This window comes from Diadema setosum, chromosome 2 (assembly GCF_964275005.1).
Source record: "Diadema setosum chromosome 2, eeDiaSeto1, whole genome shotgun sequence".
In the NCBI taxonomy this organism is placed as follows: domain Eukaryota; kingdom Metazoa; phylum Echinodermata; class Echinoidea; order Diadematoida; family Diadematidae; genus Diadema; species Diadema setosum.
Genome location: NC_092686.1, coordinates 19,926,329 through 19,944,434, shown reverse-complemented (window position 1 = coordinate 19,944,434; position 18,106 = coordinate 19,926,329). Strand labels below are relative to the sequence as shown.

The 18,106-nt window shown below is 41.7% G+C and overlaps 2 protein-coding genes across 4 annotated transcripts in view; both read right to left on the bottom strand.

Moving 5' to 3' along the window:
• The window catches only part of LOC140246221 (ADP-sugar pyrophosphatase-like), a 157,295-nt gene that overhangs the window by 93,678 nt on the left and 45,511 nt on the right, over positions 1-18,106 (bottom strand). The gene's annotated exons all lie outside the window — the stretch shown is intronic.
• LOC140246112 (uncharacterized) lies at positions 16,312-17,353 on the bottom strand. Its single transcript, XM_072325555.1, has one exon. It carries the CDS (start codon positions 17,351-17,353, stop codon positions 16,388-16,390), a length of 966 nt encoding a protein of 321 aa, XP_072181656.1. The 3' UTR covers positions 16,312-16,387.

Below are 18,106 nucleotides of genomic sequence, written 5' to 3'. Positions count from 1 at the left end.
AGAGCGTGTTTCTACTGAGAGCACTTCACATCCCTGGCATCGCCACGAATTTTGTCCAACGCAGCACCTCGTATTTTACGACCACTCGAGCTGTTTCTACTGAGCGATAAAATACGAGGTGATGCAAAGGTGACGTGCAAATGCGGCGATTCCGGAAGTCAGGTATTTTTAAGTCACAGATTGGGTCACGCGCGCTACGATCCGAACCCTGCCTGCTTTGCTACTGCGTCGGCTATTTTTTGATAAGCCATTTCTCTTCGTCTCCCCATCCAATATACCCCGATCTAACATACTGGTATCCTGCCACTGACTGATGAGAAATCTTTGGAGATCGAGGGTCCAGTTGAGATTTTCTCAAGGCTGCGACATACTAATGTGGTACTCTCGCGATTCGAGACAATATAAAATGAAATTACGCGGACTGGTGTAAAATCAAAGTAAGTGATGAGGGCTTAGTAATGCAATAAGTTAGGCTGTTAATCACGCGAACAATAGACGATGAATGCCACAATTCACATGTAACGTAACGTATAGGGCCTATAACACGTACACAAGCGAGTTGGTACAAGCAAAGCATGATGCGAACACGGTCGCTGTGTGTACACACGTATTTTGTACACGTGTCGAAGGAGTGTGTGCGATGAACCGATTGAAAAGCGCGGGGAGAAATTCTAGATGTCCGATACACCACGAATTTCGCTACCCGGTGTGTTTCTACTGAGAATCGTCCTTCGCGTCACCACGCATCGACCACCTCAATAGGTGGACGACGGAGCACCTCGCATCACCCGGCATCGGCCACTACCCGATCTGTTTCTACTGAGGAAAAATTTGAGGTGTCACCACGCATCGGCCGGCATTGGCCGGTATCACCACACATCGGCTGGCATCACCTCGAATTTTCGTCGCTCAGTAGAAACACGCTCATAGAGCCGGATGTCAACTAAAAGATTACATGGTCATACAATAGAAAAATGTTGATTTTATATTTTTTTATAAATTAATTATGCAAATTTATGCATGAAATCATATTTTCACCTATAACTCCTTCAAAAAGAATTAAGGATTGCTAAATCTTAGTGTCGAGTTCCTCAAGACACATCAAACAATTTTCTTGTAAAAAAAAAAGCGCAATCAAAATCAGTTTCTTCTGTTTTTTATTGCTTTGTTAATTTCTTATGTATTTTATTGTTTTTTCGACCTTTTGTTTTCTATCGGGTTTTTTTTTTTTTGCCAAAATTTGTTGCAGGCACTTTTTCAAGCTTATCAACATTAGAATTGATTACTTTCAATGTTCAGAAGTTGAAATAATCTAATTTATATCAATTAAATAAAAAAACACAATTTGCATTGGATTTGCACATGAAATCATAACTTCAGAATGGTGTACCCGGACGTCGCAAATTAAAATAGGGTTAAATAAAATACTCAATTGATTTAGAATAGTTTAGGAAAGAATTCAATATTATAAACCTATATTTCTACTTTCTTCATAATGTGCAAATCGAAATGAAATGAAAATTAGGCCTGTTGTGTCCTTAAGCTAAATACGTGACATTTACACCACAGAATGACTCGGTGGACGTAGTGTAATCTTTCATAGTTGCTCCTCACTCTTTATTAACACAGGTGGCGCTATACCACATCTCCTCTCCTTCCTCACAAAAATGTTGTTGTTGTTGTTATTGGTTTTTTTTTTCTTTTTCTTTTTTTTTTTTTTACAATGAATACACTGATCATTTACATTATATTATTCCAAACGTCATACAAACTTATAACAACTGTGTTATCCTAATGTGCTTTAACAAGACCTATGTTTGGTTATACTGCAAACAATTCTAAACAAAAATGCTGACATGTCTATATAACACTATCAATCATTCAGTTGAAAAACACTGAATATATGACAACTTAACAGATGACACAATAAGACATGTTAACCTGTACAAATAACTGGTTAACTTTAAATAATGTCTTTAGTATCTCATCAAATCCCTAACAAATGTCTTTGACCTATAAGGTCTGTATACACATGTGATGAATTTGCATAAACGTACACTGTCTTTGTCCTATGCTCATTACATAAAACATTTTGCAAAGTTATGATGGTTTTGATACGGTATAGTCACAATATGAAGCCAGAAATAAACAACCACCAAATAGGAATGTGTTCCTGTAGACTTTTACATATACATATCATCCTATCTAACAATTCCAATACCACTGTCAGCTGAAAACAACATATATAACATGAAATAAAAGAAATATCAAAACATCATCAGTCTTATGTATGTGTTTGTTTCCATAAAATCTTTAGTCCTGCTTACAGAAACATACATAATTTGTAATTTTTTCCAACAATGTGACATGCCTGTTTATCACAATAAACAAGGAAAAGTAGAAATTACGCGGTGCGTAACATATGTCCCCGCCGGAAGTAGCATTTTGTAACAAAATGTGCAATATAGGTCAAAAAATCAAGGTCAAAGGTCAAAGAAGTCAAAGGTCAAAATTCTGTGTAGAAGTTTTGAAGCCCTCACCTAGTGCCATCACATAAAGCAAACGGAATCGAAATCGGGTTAGAAATGGCGAAGGAGTAGCATTTTGTAGCCAATGTACAATATGGGTCAAAAATCAAGGTCAAAGGTCAAAGAAGACAAAGGTCAAAATTCTGTGTAGAAGTTTTGAAGCCCTCACCTAGTGCTATCACATAAAGCAAACGGAATCGAAATCGGGTTAGAAATGGCGAAGGAGTAGCATTCTGTAGCAAAATGCACAATATAGGTCAAAAATCAAGGTCAAAGGTCATAGAAGTCAAAGGTCAAAATTCTGTGTAGAAGTTTTGAAGCCCTCAACTAGTGCCATCATATAAAGCAAACAGAATTGAAATCGGGTTAAAAATGGCGAAGGAGTAGCATTTCGTAGCAAAATGTGCAATATAGGTCAAAAATCAAGGTCAAAGGTCAAAGAAGTCAAAGGTCAAAATTCTGTGTAGAAGTTTTGAAGCCCTCACCTAGTGCCATCACATAAAGCAAACGGAATCGAAATCGGGTTAGAAATGGCGAAGGAGTAGCATTTTGTAGCAAAAATGTACAATATAGGTAAAAAAATCAAGGTCAAAGGTCAAAGAAGTCAAAGGTCAAAATTCTGCGTAGAAGTTTTGAAGCCCTCACCTAGTGCCATCACATAAAGCAAACGGAATCGAAATCGGGTTAGAAATGGCGAAGGAGTAGCATTTTGTAGCAAAATGTACAATATAGGTCAAAGGTCAAGGTCAAAGGTCACGACTGAAATTCTGTGTAGAAGTTTCAAAGCTCCCATGTAGTGCTATCATATAAAGCAAACAGAATCAAAATTGGCTCATAAATGACAGAGAAGTAGCAAATTGAAGATTTTGATCACACACGGACGCACACACGGACACACACGGACGGACGGACGGACACACGGACGGACGGACGGACGGACGGACGGACGGACGGACACACGGACACACACACGTACGGAGCCCGTTTCATAGTCCCCTGCTCGAACTCGTTCGGCGGGGACAATTATCCTTCTTTATCATCATAAACTCATACTTGGGTTAACACACATTTGTTAATATGTGTGACAACAAATGGGTTTGGCATGCAAATATACTCTTGTCTTATTCTCATTTCTAAATAGAAAATGTTGACATGTAGCAACAGTTATAAGCATACCAACATCTTGTTTCTACATACATGCATATTTGTTATTGATTCATTTACAAACTTAACCTGTCTGGTTTTTTGATATGTCGTTTTGACCTACGGAGTGCAGGTTGAACTGGTTTGTTTTCTGAGGTGTTTGTGGAGTGTTGCTCGGAATTTTTTTCTGTCTCTGGTGACTGAGATGTAGGTATATCTGGATTGGTATTTGTAGTGATTGTGAGGTGTTCAGGTATCTGTCTGGTGAGCACATTTTGTTCCAGTAACGTGTTTGGACTTGTTTGCTTTGGTGCCTCTTCATTAACATCTTCGAACTGCGACATAGCCCGGATCTGATCTACATGCAGGAGTTTCCTGAGTCACCACATGAGGAGTTGTCCGATAGCTCAAAAGGAACTTGGCCAACTTGTGATGTATATCACCCACTTCTGACTTAGCCTTCTTCATGGCCTTTTTGAAGGTCTGAAGCTGGGTGTTTGACTGCTGATTTGATGTGCCTGATGCCATTCTTTTTCAGGAATTCAGCAAACTCCTCTGCCACAAATTGCGGTCCGTTGTCCGATACCACTTCATGGGGTAGACCATACTTGGAGAAAAGACTGCGCAACACTCGTATGGTGTTTGATGCTGTGGTTGTCTTCATCGGGATGACCTCTGGCCATTTACTGTGGGCATCAACAACCAGCAGGAACATCTGATCATGAAACGGTCCGGCAAAATCGACATGAATGCGATACCAAGGTTGAGATGGCCATGCCCACGGATTCACTGGGGCTTGGGTTGGCAGTGGCTGAACAACCTGGCATGATGAACACTCCTGAACTACCTGCTCAATGTGTTGGTCTAGACCTGGCCAGTATACATGAATCCTAGCCAGACTTTTCATTCTGACAATCCCTGGGTGTCCACAATGAAGCTCGTCCAGGATTCTCTGTTGCAGTTTCTCTGGGATGACTACACGGATACCCCATAACAGACAACCACTCTCCACTGTCAACTCATCCTTTCGCTTTACCCATGGACGGAACTCGCTGGAGACCTCATGGTTTCCTGGCCACCCATTCTGTACCCAGAACCGGACTTTGGACAATACTTTGTCCTTGTCTGTTGCCTGTTTTACCATCATTGCATCAACTGGGAGAGAGTTCAGCTGTACATGATTCAACTCTGTAGCCTCACTGGTCCACATTACTACAAACTCATCCTGACTGTCCTCCACTGTATCCGAACCTGGCAGACGTGACAAAAAGTCAGCATTTGCATTCTGTTTGGAGGTACGGTACTGAATGTCGTACACATAGCCAGAAAGTAGAATGGCCCAGCGTTGAAGTCTGGATGCTGCTAGGACTGGAATCCCTCTCTTTGGTCCTAAGAGGTAGGTCAAAGGCTTGTGGTCCGTAAGAAGTGTGAACTTCTTTCCACATAGGTACTGATGGAATATGCGTACCCCATACACAATAGCAAGTGCCTCTTTTTCTAGCTGGGAGTAGTTGCTCTCTGTCTTGGTCAATTTCCGTGATGCATAAGCAATGGGTTTGTCTCCTTCAGGTGTGACGTGGGATATGACTGCACCAATGCCATATGGTGAAGCATCTACGGCTAGCGTAATGTCCTTTTGGGGGTCAAAATACACCGACACTGCACCTGAACTGAGAATTGTTTTGACCTCTTGGAATGCCCTTTGGCATTGTGGTGTCCACGTGAAGTCATCTGTCTTCTTGAGTGCATCAATGGGTTCCAAGATGGTAGCCAGGTTAGGAATGAACTTCCTGTAATAGTTGATTAGCCCTATGAAGGACTGAACCTCAGATGCATCCTGGGGGGCACGTGCTGACGCGATAGCTTCTACCCTCGATGGGGATGGGTGTAATCCCTCTGCATCTACTTTGTACCCCAAGTACTCAACTGAACTCTGCATGAACACACATTTGGACTTCTTCAAGCGGAGTCCAAACTGGCTCAACCTAGTCAACACTCGTTCAAGGTTAGCAAGATGCTCATCGTCACTAGATCCCGTCACAATGATATCGTCGAGATAGCATCCCACACCATCTAAGCCATGGAGAATCTCATCCATACACTCCTGAAAGATAGCCGGGGCAGAGCTAACTCCGAAGGGTAATCTGGTATATGTGTAGAGACCTAGGTGGGTATTAATTGTGACATATTTCCGAGAGTTCTCATCGAGCTCTACCTGCTGGTAGGCATTTCTCAAGTCTAGTTTTGTGAACTTTTTTCCTCCTTGCAAACTGGCAAAGAGCTCTTCTGGTCTAGGTAGTGGATACTCCTTAACCTCCAGCTGGGGGTTCACTGTGACTTTATAATCCCCACATAATCTGATTGAGCCATCAGGCTTTCGTACGGGGACTACTGGAGCAGCCCAGTCTGAATATTCAACAGGCTCAAGAACCCCTTCCTTTACTAACCTGTTTATCTCCTCACCAACTTTGTCTTTCATAGCAAAGGGTATTGCCCTAGGCTTGAAGAACTTTGGTTGTGCATCACCTTTTACTTTCAACTGTGCCTGCACTCCTTTCACTTTACCTGCACTGGTTTCAAACACTTCACTGTCTGCTATCAACTTCTCAAGCCTATCTGTCAGCATTTCACATGATGCAACCTGTTTGACTTTGATCTCTTCCCATCTCAGGGGAATTTTCATCAACCAATCTCTGCCAAACAGAGCCGGCCCCTATTTTTCACAATGATCAAAGGTAACCTCTCTGTTTTACCTTGGTATGTCACATTCACCTGACATTTCCCTACGACTGGTATTACCTCTCCTGTAAATGTCTTGAGTCTAATTTCAGTTCTTTCTGCCTTTACCTTGCTCTTTAACTCCCTGTCAAAGAATGATTTGCTTACAATTGAGACTCCACAACCAGTATCTACTTCCATCTGAAGTGATGTATCTTCTATCTCTACATCAGCCATGATAGGTTTCACCCCTTTACCTACTCTATGTACACCAATATAGTACATTTGTTCATCCGTCTCAGACCCCGAGTCTGACTCTGAACTATCTGCACAACTTGAATGAGATTCACCCTCAACATGACTCACACCTACCCTAGACTTTCTTCTACTCTTGTGTCTTTGTTCCTGACCTCTACTACTTTTCTTGTGACTTCTACCTTTTTCTGTTCTGTGTTTACTACTCGCAAAACTACTATGGCTACTTTGCCTCTCATTGTTTCTACACACCTGTTTCAAGTGTCCCTTACGATGACATAGGTCACAACTATAGTCTTTATAGCGACATTGTCTTTTGGAATGGCCTTTTTTGCCACAGCAGAAGCATTCGATTGTCCCAGAGGCATAGTGAATGTTTGTGCTTGTACTGTGTCTCTGGGTGCTTGTTTTCAGTGTTTCTGCATTTTGGCTGGCAGCTTCCATGCTTAGGGCTAACCTGATCGCTTTGTCAATCGTCAGGCTGTCCTCCGACAGAAGACGCTTCTGGATATTCTTGTCCAGGAGTCCGCAAACTAGGCGATCCCGCAGGGCCTCACTCCTGAATGTGTCGAAATCACACGACTCCGCCATTTTCTTCAGTTCAGCAAAATATGTTGAAATTGTCTCATCTGATCGCTGATTTCATTGATAGAACTTGAACCTTTCCAGCATCACTGGGGGCTTTGGGTTGTAGTGCTGTTTTAACACTTCATCAATTTCGGAAAGTTTCAGTTCCGACACCTTTTTTGGAGCTACCAGGCTTTTCAACAATCCATACTCCCTTGCGCCCATCACTGATAAAATCACTGCAACTTTCTTTCTATCATCAGTTATGTCATTTGCAATGAAATATTGATCCATTCGTTCTCTGTATGACTCATATTGTTCCATTCGTTCTCTGTATGACTCATATTGTTCCACTTCCGGATCAAAGTGTCCGCTTTACCTGTTGTTGACGCCATTTTCACTTTTCTACAGCCCGTTTACAGTCACTGATACTGACGACATGAAGATCACTACATGGGACCACACTTTATAACACTGTCACTGTCCACGTATTTGACTGCCGATTTTAACCGTTATCTGCAGTCTGGGAGCACTTTCACAAATATTCACTTCACTACTCACATTTTCGGTATGTAGTGCACGGATATCCCATTTCTCGTCGGCACTTGTTGTGTCCTTAAGCTAAATACGTGACATTTACACCACAGAATGACTCGGTGGACGTAGTGTAATCTTTCATAGTTGCTCCTCACTCTTTATTAACACAGGTGGCGCTATACCACAAGGCCCTCTTAAAAACCCAATATTTTTCTATAATGCTCTCTCTTTTGTCAAAGCACATGGGTAACACCTGTAGCTGAACGCATAACTTCTCGGCGGTACCGCGCATGATTTCAAAGGAGAGCAGTAGTTGTCTCTCCTTCTCTAGCACCTCCCTGCTATGTATAAGGAGGTCATTTCTCTGGCCCCAAGGACCTTCCTATAATGAGGTATTCGACTGGTAAATTCCAACCAAGTTTGTTTGTTTCCACTAGGCCCTCTACTACAGTTCCACATGTAAATTGCAGAGACAAATTATGAATGGTGAAGTGGAAAACTGCTGTTTGCAATGTAAAGGTACAAGTGTTTGCCATACAGTAACTGCAATTTCAATTATGTGGCTGGGCTCAGCTGTGGTTTGAAGAGTCTGGTATTAGTGGTAACCTCTCTGGCAGTATAGGCCTAGTCATGAACGATATTTTGTTCACACTTGGCTAGAACTCACACAATGATTTCACTAACATAGTCTCAATCTCATTGTGTGACAGTGCAGTACTACAGTGAAACCCCGTTATAACGAGATCCGTGGGACCGGCGATATTACCTCGTTATTACCGGTACCTCGTTATAACCATACGCATCAAAAACAAAGAAAAATTTAAGCACGACGTCATATACCCATCAATGAAACTTGAGAACATCCTTTGCGTTGTTATTACACAATTATGGATCATTATTATCGAGAGAATAAAGGGAAATTATTTGTGAATTAGAGACCATACCTTCGTAGACCATTCTGAAAGAAAGACAAATCTTCATTGTGAAATGCAGTGTTAAAATTGTGATAATGAACAAACCCAGATCTATTCAAGCTGTTAAGTGCGTTTGTTTCTTTTTCGGAACACCGTTTAAAGTAGGTTAACATGCATTATTTAACTATTTTTACGCTACTGTCACCGGCGAGATCGCGATGATTTCATTAATCATTTTGAATAAATCATACACACTCATATTTACCATAAGTATCCACAAACCCAGTACTATTCAAACTGTTAAATGCGTTTTTTTCTGAACACCGACTCAATTAAGTAGATTAACATGCGTTATTCAACTATTTTTACGCTACTGTCACCCGGCGGGATCGCGAAGATTTCATTAATTATTTCGGCTTTAATCATACACCCTCATATTTGCTAACCAGCAAAAGAACTGGAAGTCGGAACTAAAAATGGAAAGGATATAATGATGAGTTGCACGCGCATTCTGGCCACGAGTGTAGATAGGCCTACATGAAAAGTTTTTGAATGTGTTATCTTTTTTTTTTTTTCTCGTTGCGCTGTGGTCTGACCTAATATCACGTACGCGTATCTCGCGAAAAAGAAAATCGAATGATTATGTTCAATAATATAGTAGGAACATCAGAAGGTATTCCCGTGTCTTATCGCGTGGTTTAGAAGAAAACTTGGAAGGAACGGTTCTCTGCAAAATGGGAAAAAAGACATGGATAGCGTGAATTCGGTTTTCAATGTTTCGTTTGTCGCGTGTTTGAAAGCGGCAAGTCAAGAAATGGAACCTTGTTATATCCGATCAAATTGCTTATGTTTTTCTTTATCATGATGCATCGAAATTGTCGTTATAACCGGAATCTCGTTATAACCAAACTCTTTGTAACCAATTCGTTCTGCCATAGGTTAACACGCAAAGGAAAACGGGACCGACGCGATCACCTCGTTATAAGCGGTTCCTCATTATAACCGAACTCGTTATAACGGGGTTTCACTGTACTTCAAAACAACATCTAATAAACACAAAGAAGGAAATCTGAACATGTACATTATGGTTTTTTTTTCAGGTGCCTATGTCGCAGCTGTGTTCCCACATGACCACTGCCAGGGAATCCATATGCTGCAAAGAGACAGAGTACATAATGGACAAGATTGAGAATTACGGTACAACAAAAGACATTTTGATGCTCCAATACGCTGTATTACAGCACATCCAGGTTTCTCAACTGTGTGCCTTGATGAATGGGTGAAAGAAAGTGGAAACTACCAGTACACCCAACAGTATGAAGAAGGTGCCTGAATAAATGCTGCAGATAATGAGTGAGTTTGTTAGGCACATTTAATTCCCTATTTTATTTTCCAAATGTTGCCATGAAAATTAGCCTTTTTTCATATCCCTGACAATTTCCTAATGAATTTTATGGTGTCATTATACGATTCTACCTAAAGTAATGATTACCTGGTACCACACCCAATGGGTCCATTCACATTGTGTAATTTTATTCCTGTTCTCACAATTTCTAAATTAACACTTATGTAATATATTATTGAATTTCAGTCCCTTTGCATTCCATTTCATTTCACTTTTGTTTCAATTTCAGGCAATCAAGACATGTTTCTATAAATGTATTTTATGCTGCCATTATACAGTTGTACCCAAAATAATGACTACCATGGGTCTCATTCAAATTGTCTAATTTAAATCCTATTCTCAAGATAAATTTCCAGATGAACACATGATGTCATATAACAGGATTATAAAATTTTACTCCTTTTGCATTCCATTTCGTTTCACCTTTGTTTCAATATCAGGCGATCTAGACATGTTGCATACCGGCAACTGGTGAGATGATGCTGGAAATTTCTGGGCCAAAATGTGAGAGTCCTACTGCCATCTTCTGCTGTGAGGAAAATCTGATAAACTTATCCATCAGAAATAGTGACAGGTTTTCATTTTGCATAGGCTGTAATAAGACTGTATATGCAGCAGCAATGATATTGGGTGTAGAATGTGACAACTTGTCACATTGCGATCTGCTTAACGGGAACGTGGTTGTAGAAATGCATCAGATAAGTTTGTAAATTGCGAAATGTCACATGTATACTTTGTCAGACACCTTGTCCATTATGTTGGGCATACTGATGATACGCAGCGTCCAACACTCACTCATCAAGGCACACAGCTGAGAAACATGCTGCTGGACTTCAGCCTCTCTGTACAAATGATCATGTATTATTTTGTTGCAATTTATTGATGCATGTTCAGTGGAACCTCAATATAAGCACTGATGTAACAAGATCTTGGTATATAGGGGTGATATCTCTGGTCCCATGGACCTCATTAGAACAAGGTTCGACTGTATGTCAAATGCACTCTTGTCTCAATTCTTACTCTTGCTATGCTCTCCCTCTCTCTTTTGTAATGTAGGCCTACTGCATGTTTTAGCAATTGGAAAATGACACTTTCACAACCATACAACTGAAGGTAATTTTGATTGTGTAGAATTGACACGTTGAACAGCTATGTTGTCAATCATGGTCAGAAAAAATAAATAATGATCTAATACAATGCTGTGGCCTTTCTGGCAATAGCTTCACAGTCTCTTTTTAGAGAACAGGATCAAGTCTAGTTACGAATTCATTGAACTCAAATTTAACTGGCTCATATAGTACAGTGCCGTATAGAAAGAGAGTCTGGCCAACTCATGAATTGGATGCCATGTCATTACCCAGCATACAGTGCGCTCAAGGTTTTAGCGTGTGCGCTTGGGGGTAAGCGTACTAGTACGCACAGGCGTCCCAAAGGCGCAAGGCACTGTGTTACTTGACTTTTTTTTTCATAGAGAGAGAGGGAGAGACGGAGAGAGAGAGAGGGTGTAGGTTGGGGGAGGGACCGACCGCCCGCCCGACCGACCGACCGACCGCCTGACCGACCGCCCGACCGCCCGACCGTCCGCTGATTCCTATATACCCCCTTCAAACTTCGTTTGGCGGGGGTATAATTAGTCACAGGGAGTGAAGAAAAGATGGGGGAGGGGTAGTGTAATTACAGGAATGAGATTGTAAAACCCTACCAGTGTGTTATCTCCACATCCTATTGGTGGAACAAAATGGGATTTACTCCACTGGAACAATGGCAGCTGGTCAGTCAAGCATGCATGAGTGACATCCACATTTGACATCAAATCAGTCCAGAAGAGTTATCTTTTCCACATACATACTGTATATTTCAAATCATTATTATGAGACATTCTCATGTGACATTAAATCAAAAGCTTTGTGATTTCTTCTTCACTATACAGAAATCTATCAGTGAAATTACAGAACTCAAATTTAGGATAACATAATACAAGTATTACAAGTGTACATATACAAAACAATACAGGTGAGTGATGTTATTCAATCTTTCACACAACATTTAAAAATGTGTACAAATGTGTGAATGTATGTGAGCGTATGTGCATGTATGTGTTTGCTTGTGTGCACGTTTTCAGAAGTACCTCTGCATGCAGATGTGATATGAATAATTATAGATGTCTGAGTCCCGGTCATAGCCAGATCAACTCATACCAAATTTTCTTAAACTGAGTGACCTAGCAACTGTTTTTTCATAAGAGACCTGACACTATATTCATAAAAACAATGCTTAACTTTTAATGCTTGACTTCAATGATTATGTATGGAGAACCATTATAGAAATCAACAGAATAATTCCCCAACTAGACTTAGCATTGCATTATGAATTTGGATCCTCCCTGTGGAGGCATTCCAGGTCTCAGAACTTGAGTAACTGGGCCTCAGTCTGCTTCACACAGATGAAGATTATATAAAATGCTAATGCTTAGACACACACCTTGTTCTCCTTTTTCATAAATCTGTGAATCATATACTAAGAGTAAATTGTTGCATTCCTTCCAAAAACTATATACATTTTTTTTCTCAATCTCTTTTGAGTGTGTTGTGTTTTATAATGCATGCACATTTTATTCTAAATTACCTTGTCAAAAATATTAATATTTGATCCTAAGAGTGAGCTCTAATCTTAACAACAAACATTCAATGATAAAATCATAGTAAGGGACAGCATTCATGTAGAAATCTTTTAAACATTACAACACTGAATATCTCTGCAGAATAGTGTAAGCATGCAAGCTCATCTGTCCATAAACATGGCCATGTATGCTTCAAACATCAACAAAATTTTTCCTTTTGTATCCACATGACTGCTGTATTGTATAGGAATTATGATTTTGCTATTAAAATGGAAGATTAAACGAGAACTTACCGTTTGAAGTTTAATATTAATTTTATGAGTAATTGGAGGGTGAGATTACGTCATATATGAGATCCCGCTAGTGCGCGCGCCACTCAATATTAGAAGCAAGAATGTGACCACTGATGTAGGAAGATAACAAGAGATTAAGTTACCGTTTGAAATTGAGGGAGGGTGAGGTGGGACGTAATCTCACCCTCCAATTACTCATAAAATTAATATTAAACTTCAAACGGTAAGTTCTCGTTTAATCTTCCATTTTATATCGTAATTTCGTGAGAGATTACGTCATATATGAGATTTCGAAGCCAGTGGTTACATTCTCGAGGCAACCCCCCCCCCCCCCGAAAAGGGGTAGGGAGCATACCTTAGATAGAGGTTCCATTGCCATTCTCATTCAGGCTGAATGCTGCATAGATATTGTGTCTCCAAGAGTTCACAAGTTCAGGCAGTTCAAGACATGTCTGCTCAAATCTTAGGGCTTCACAGTCTATTTTTTGATAATTGTTTCTACAAAATTTTTCTCAGCAGGACAGGGCTTGTTGTAGTATTTGCGAAAGGTTCTTTCGTTGGCCCAACCGGCTTGCGCAAGTATCTTAGATACTGGGAAATTTCCTTTATTGGCTGCGGAGGTAGACGCTGCCCGAGTAGAATGCGCCTTGTAGATCCCTGTATCAATACCCGCAGCCTCCAAAACCTTCTTAATCCAGCGAGCGATTGTTTGAGAGGATACCCTGTGATACGGTTTCTTGTAGCTAACAAAAAGGTACCGCTCACTAGCTCTGATCCTGTGGGTCCTTCTGATGTATTCCTGCAAATACCTGACCACACAAAGTCTCCTGTCTGGTGGGTATGCCTGGAGCTTGACACTGTGTGAGTAATTTCCAGGCTTGCTCTGTTTTAGGAGATCATGAAGGTGAAAGGTGGCTGCATTCTCTCTTAACACCATATCATCCAAGCTTAGGTAGTGTAATGATTGAATCCTTTGTGCTGAGATTAATGCAATAATCACACACAATTTAAGCGTCAATTTTTTCAGGTCCAATACGTGCGCTGGGGACCAAGAACGAAGAAAATTGAAAACAAGGTTAACGTCCCACGTTTCCATGTATCTAGGCTTGGGTGGGCGTAGCTGAAAAACTCCCTTCATAAACCTCTGGATAAAGGGATGGTTTCCAACTGTAAACATAGTATCTCGAAGTATCACAAATGAAGATAGAGCACTCCGTGCTAAGTTTATGACACTGTAACCTGCCCCTTTTTCGAAGAAAATGTCACTCAGGAATTCCAGGACAGCTTGAACATCTGAATACAAGTAGTTGCTGCATTTCTTGTCACAAAATGCTTTCCATTTGTTTATGTACACTGCATACTGTTTTTTGGTCCCTTTTCTCCAAGAAGAGGCCATTACAGCAATTATCCGTGCATTCAATCCCGCATCTCTGAAGGGGTTGCACAGAACCTGCAAGCAAGAAGATCAATCTGAATGTGAAGTGGGTGAGGAGTGTTAGAAACTGGCAATGTTAGTAAGGATTCACTCCTATGAATAACAAGTGGTTCCTCATTCATCATCCTGTTTAGGAGAGGAAACCATGGCTGGCTTGGCCATTTTGGGACTACTAGTATCCCAGCTGCATTATCAGATTTGATTTTTTGAATGCACTTAGCAACTAAGCAGAAAGGAGGAAATGCATAAAAGTACCACTTTCCCCAATCGAGAGTAAAGGCATCAACAGCCTTGGCATGTGGGTCGGGCAGCCATGTGACATAGTTCTCTACCTGCTTGTTAAGTCTGGAGGCAAATAGGTCTATTTCTGGTGTCCCAAAACGTGAGGTTATTTCTTGGAAAACTGTGCGGTCAAGCATCCATTCTGTGCGGTCATTGAATTTTCTAGACATGCGGTCTGCCTCCACATTCAGCTTTCCTGGCAAGTGTGCTGCTGTGACCCAAATTTTATGAGTTTCGCACCACTGCCAAATCTCTCGGGCTGCCCGATCACAGTCAAGGGATTTAATGCCTCCCATGTTATTAATGTACGCAACAGCAGTACTGTTATCTAGCCGTAACAAGACATGAATGTTTTGTGAATTAGAACAGAAGGACTTGAGTCCCATGCCAGCAGCCAGGGTCTCCAGATAATTAATCTTATTCTCCCTGGCTTTTTGCAGCTCGTCTTCATTCCATCTACCCCCTGTATGGGTGGTATGATCAGATGCCGCCCAGCCTTTGCCACTGGCATCCGTGCACAATTCGAGCATAGGTTTAGGGTGTCGTAAGGGTGAGAAAGCAGACTGCACATTGTCTATCCACCATTGCAGCTCTTCTTTTGCTTCCAAAGATAGGCTCATTTTTCTGTCAAAATGCCCCTTATTCATTTTGAGTGCTTTGATTTTGTCCCTTTCTAAAGCCCTGTAATAGAGCTGTCCATACTGGACTGCGGGAAATGATGCTACCATTTTCCCGATAATTCTAGCCACCTGCCTGACACTGGGGTTTGCTATTTGCATAAGTTCAGTGCACAAGGACTGTATTTCCTCTGATTTGTTATCAGGCAGTCGAATTGTCATGGTCTGAGTGTTGAGAATGAAACCAAGAAATTGTATTTCTTGAGTGGGGCATAGTACTGATTTATCTGGGTGCACCAAGAACCCAAGTTGTGCAAGGATGCTAGTGGTTTCCAAAACCGTTTGCAAAGTTTGATTCTCACTTTCTCCAATAATGAGGATATCGTCAAGGTATCCAATTACTACATGCCCTTGCTCTCTCAGTAATGTGAATGCAGGTTTCAGTAGTTTAGTGAACAACCTTGGCGCCGTGCTCAGGCCATTAGGCAGTACTTTGAATTGCCAAAGTTGATTTTTCCAGGAGAACTTTAAGAACTTCCTGTGTGCTGGGTGCACAGGTACTGTATAGTACGCGTCCCGAAGGTCGACTGAAGCTAAGAAACTATTTTCTGAAATGAGTTCAATAGCAGTATGGATATTTTCCATCTTAAAATGCTGGTACTGGAGATATTTGTTGAGATCAGACAGGTCTAGGATAACGCGTGTACCCCCATCTTTTTTAGGCCGTGTAAAAATATTAGACACGTATTCTCCAGTTTCCCTCTGGCACTGTTCAATTACTCCCTTGTCACGGAGTTTAGAAATTTCAAGATCAATATCAGCCTCTTCGGCTTTATCACATCGAAAAATGTAAGGGGGTTTAGTTCTAGATGGTGCACCCATCTCTTTACTGAATTCAAGCCTGTAACCACTTACAGCATTTAGCACATGTGGGTCTGAAGTAATTTTGCGCCACTTTGGGAAGAATTGCTTCAGTCGACCTCCTACCACAGGTTCTACATTATCATGATGACATAGCTTTGCATGATCACTAGAAAAGGATGTTATATTTACCTCGTCAGTTGAACTGGAGGTTATCGTGCTCTCTTCATCCCTGAGCCTTGCTTGCTGCCGCAGTGCGGTTGGTGCTGGCTGGGATGTGTGAAGGTGTGGGGAGCTGGCGGCTTCCCCCTCCCCTTGGGGCGCTGGCCCAAAAAAGCATGGCTGGTAGCTCCAGTCCACGGTCCTTTTGCACCTGTAGGCCTAGTCACATCACTTGTGCTTGCACGAGATGTAGTCCAGCCCGCGTCGCGGTACTGTTGGGGCAAATTCGAGCTTCCTGATGTAATCTTGCTCCTGCCCTTGCCATATGCACTCCTGCCATAGTCATATGGGCTGAAACGCTGCTTTTTGTACTGTCTGCTATGCTCACTCCTGAGGACACCCTCAGTTGCTTTTTGTTCATCTCTAATGTCTTTCATTTGCTTTCCCAGGTCGTCACCGAAAAGGAATTTGGAGACCGGTGTAGGGGGCTTGCAGAGATGTTGGAATTGATAACCAATGTCTGGTTTCATGAATTCCTTACGTAAGGAATTTAGCTCAAAGTTCGCACTGCACAGAAGTGCTAGTGCATCTTGCTGCTGTTCAGTAATATTCTGTGCCGACACTGTATGTATGTAGGCATTGATGCCTCTCGTGAGATTCTTTTGGAGTCTCTGAAATTTGAGGTCTCGTGTCTTTGAAAAGGCAGGGAGCCCATTCCAGATTCTTTGGTTGACTTTCGGCACATCCACCAGCTCACAGTTGCTGGGAATGGGGTATTTAGTGATCGTATCATCTACCACTTTGAGCTCAAGCTGGTGGGTCAGAAGGTAGGCTGTAGACTTAGCAATTTCTGGGTCAATGGGGGGACCAACTTCCTCAGCCACAGCAAATTTGGCTGCAATGTTTGGAACTTTTTCCACTACAGGAGGGGGAACTTCGCCTTCTTCAATATCAAATTTGTCATCCTGACAACGATCCCCTTGACCTGGTTGGATAATCACTGAGTTTTCATCCATATCTCGGCCCAAAAATGGTGCCGCATATTCATCATCATAATGGCAGTTAGTATCTGCCGAGTCTGAAGGGGAGTATTCAGAACGAGTCCTGATACTCTTTCCATTGCCACCGCCTTCACGGGCTGGTGTCTGCTTTGCCGACTGTGCCTCCACAAATTGAACAACCACAGCTAACTGGCCTTCAAGCTTGCCGAGTCTATCTTCCAAAGTTGAAACTTTAGAAGCCAGTTTGGCAGGTGGTTTCACTGTTTTGTTTGCACCGGTACTACCACTAGGGTTAGCACTGCTTGTAGTTGCAGTTAGTACTATTACTAGTACCTACCTTGCCGGCTCTAGTAGGCGTTTTACCTTTGGCTGTCGCAGTTTTCTGCTTGCACTCTTGTGCGTGTTGGTCTCCGCGACCCCCGCCGGTGGCTGCCGGGGACGCAACTGCTGTCAGCAGCGGTGGTGCGGCTGCGCCGCCCACGTTTGGAACGTTGGTTGAAGACATAAATACCGTTGTTGTTCGGCTGAAGAATGATCGTTAAAACCATAAAAAACCTGGCAAAACCTCCCGTTGAGGTAACTTTAGCTATTATGTCAATCCAACTCGAACGAAACTTGAATTTTCAAGTGCAATTCCGGCGAATTTTCCGATGCACAGAAATTCGCGTGTAAGCAAGATGGCGGCGACTAACGAATTGAGTGGCGCGCGCACTAGCGGGATCTCATATATGACGTAATCTCTCACGAAATTACGATATAAAAGGACAA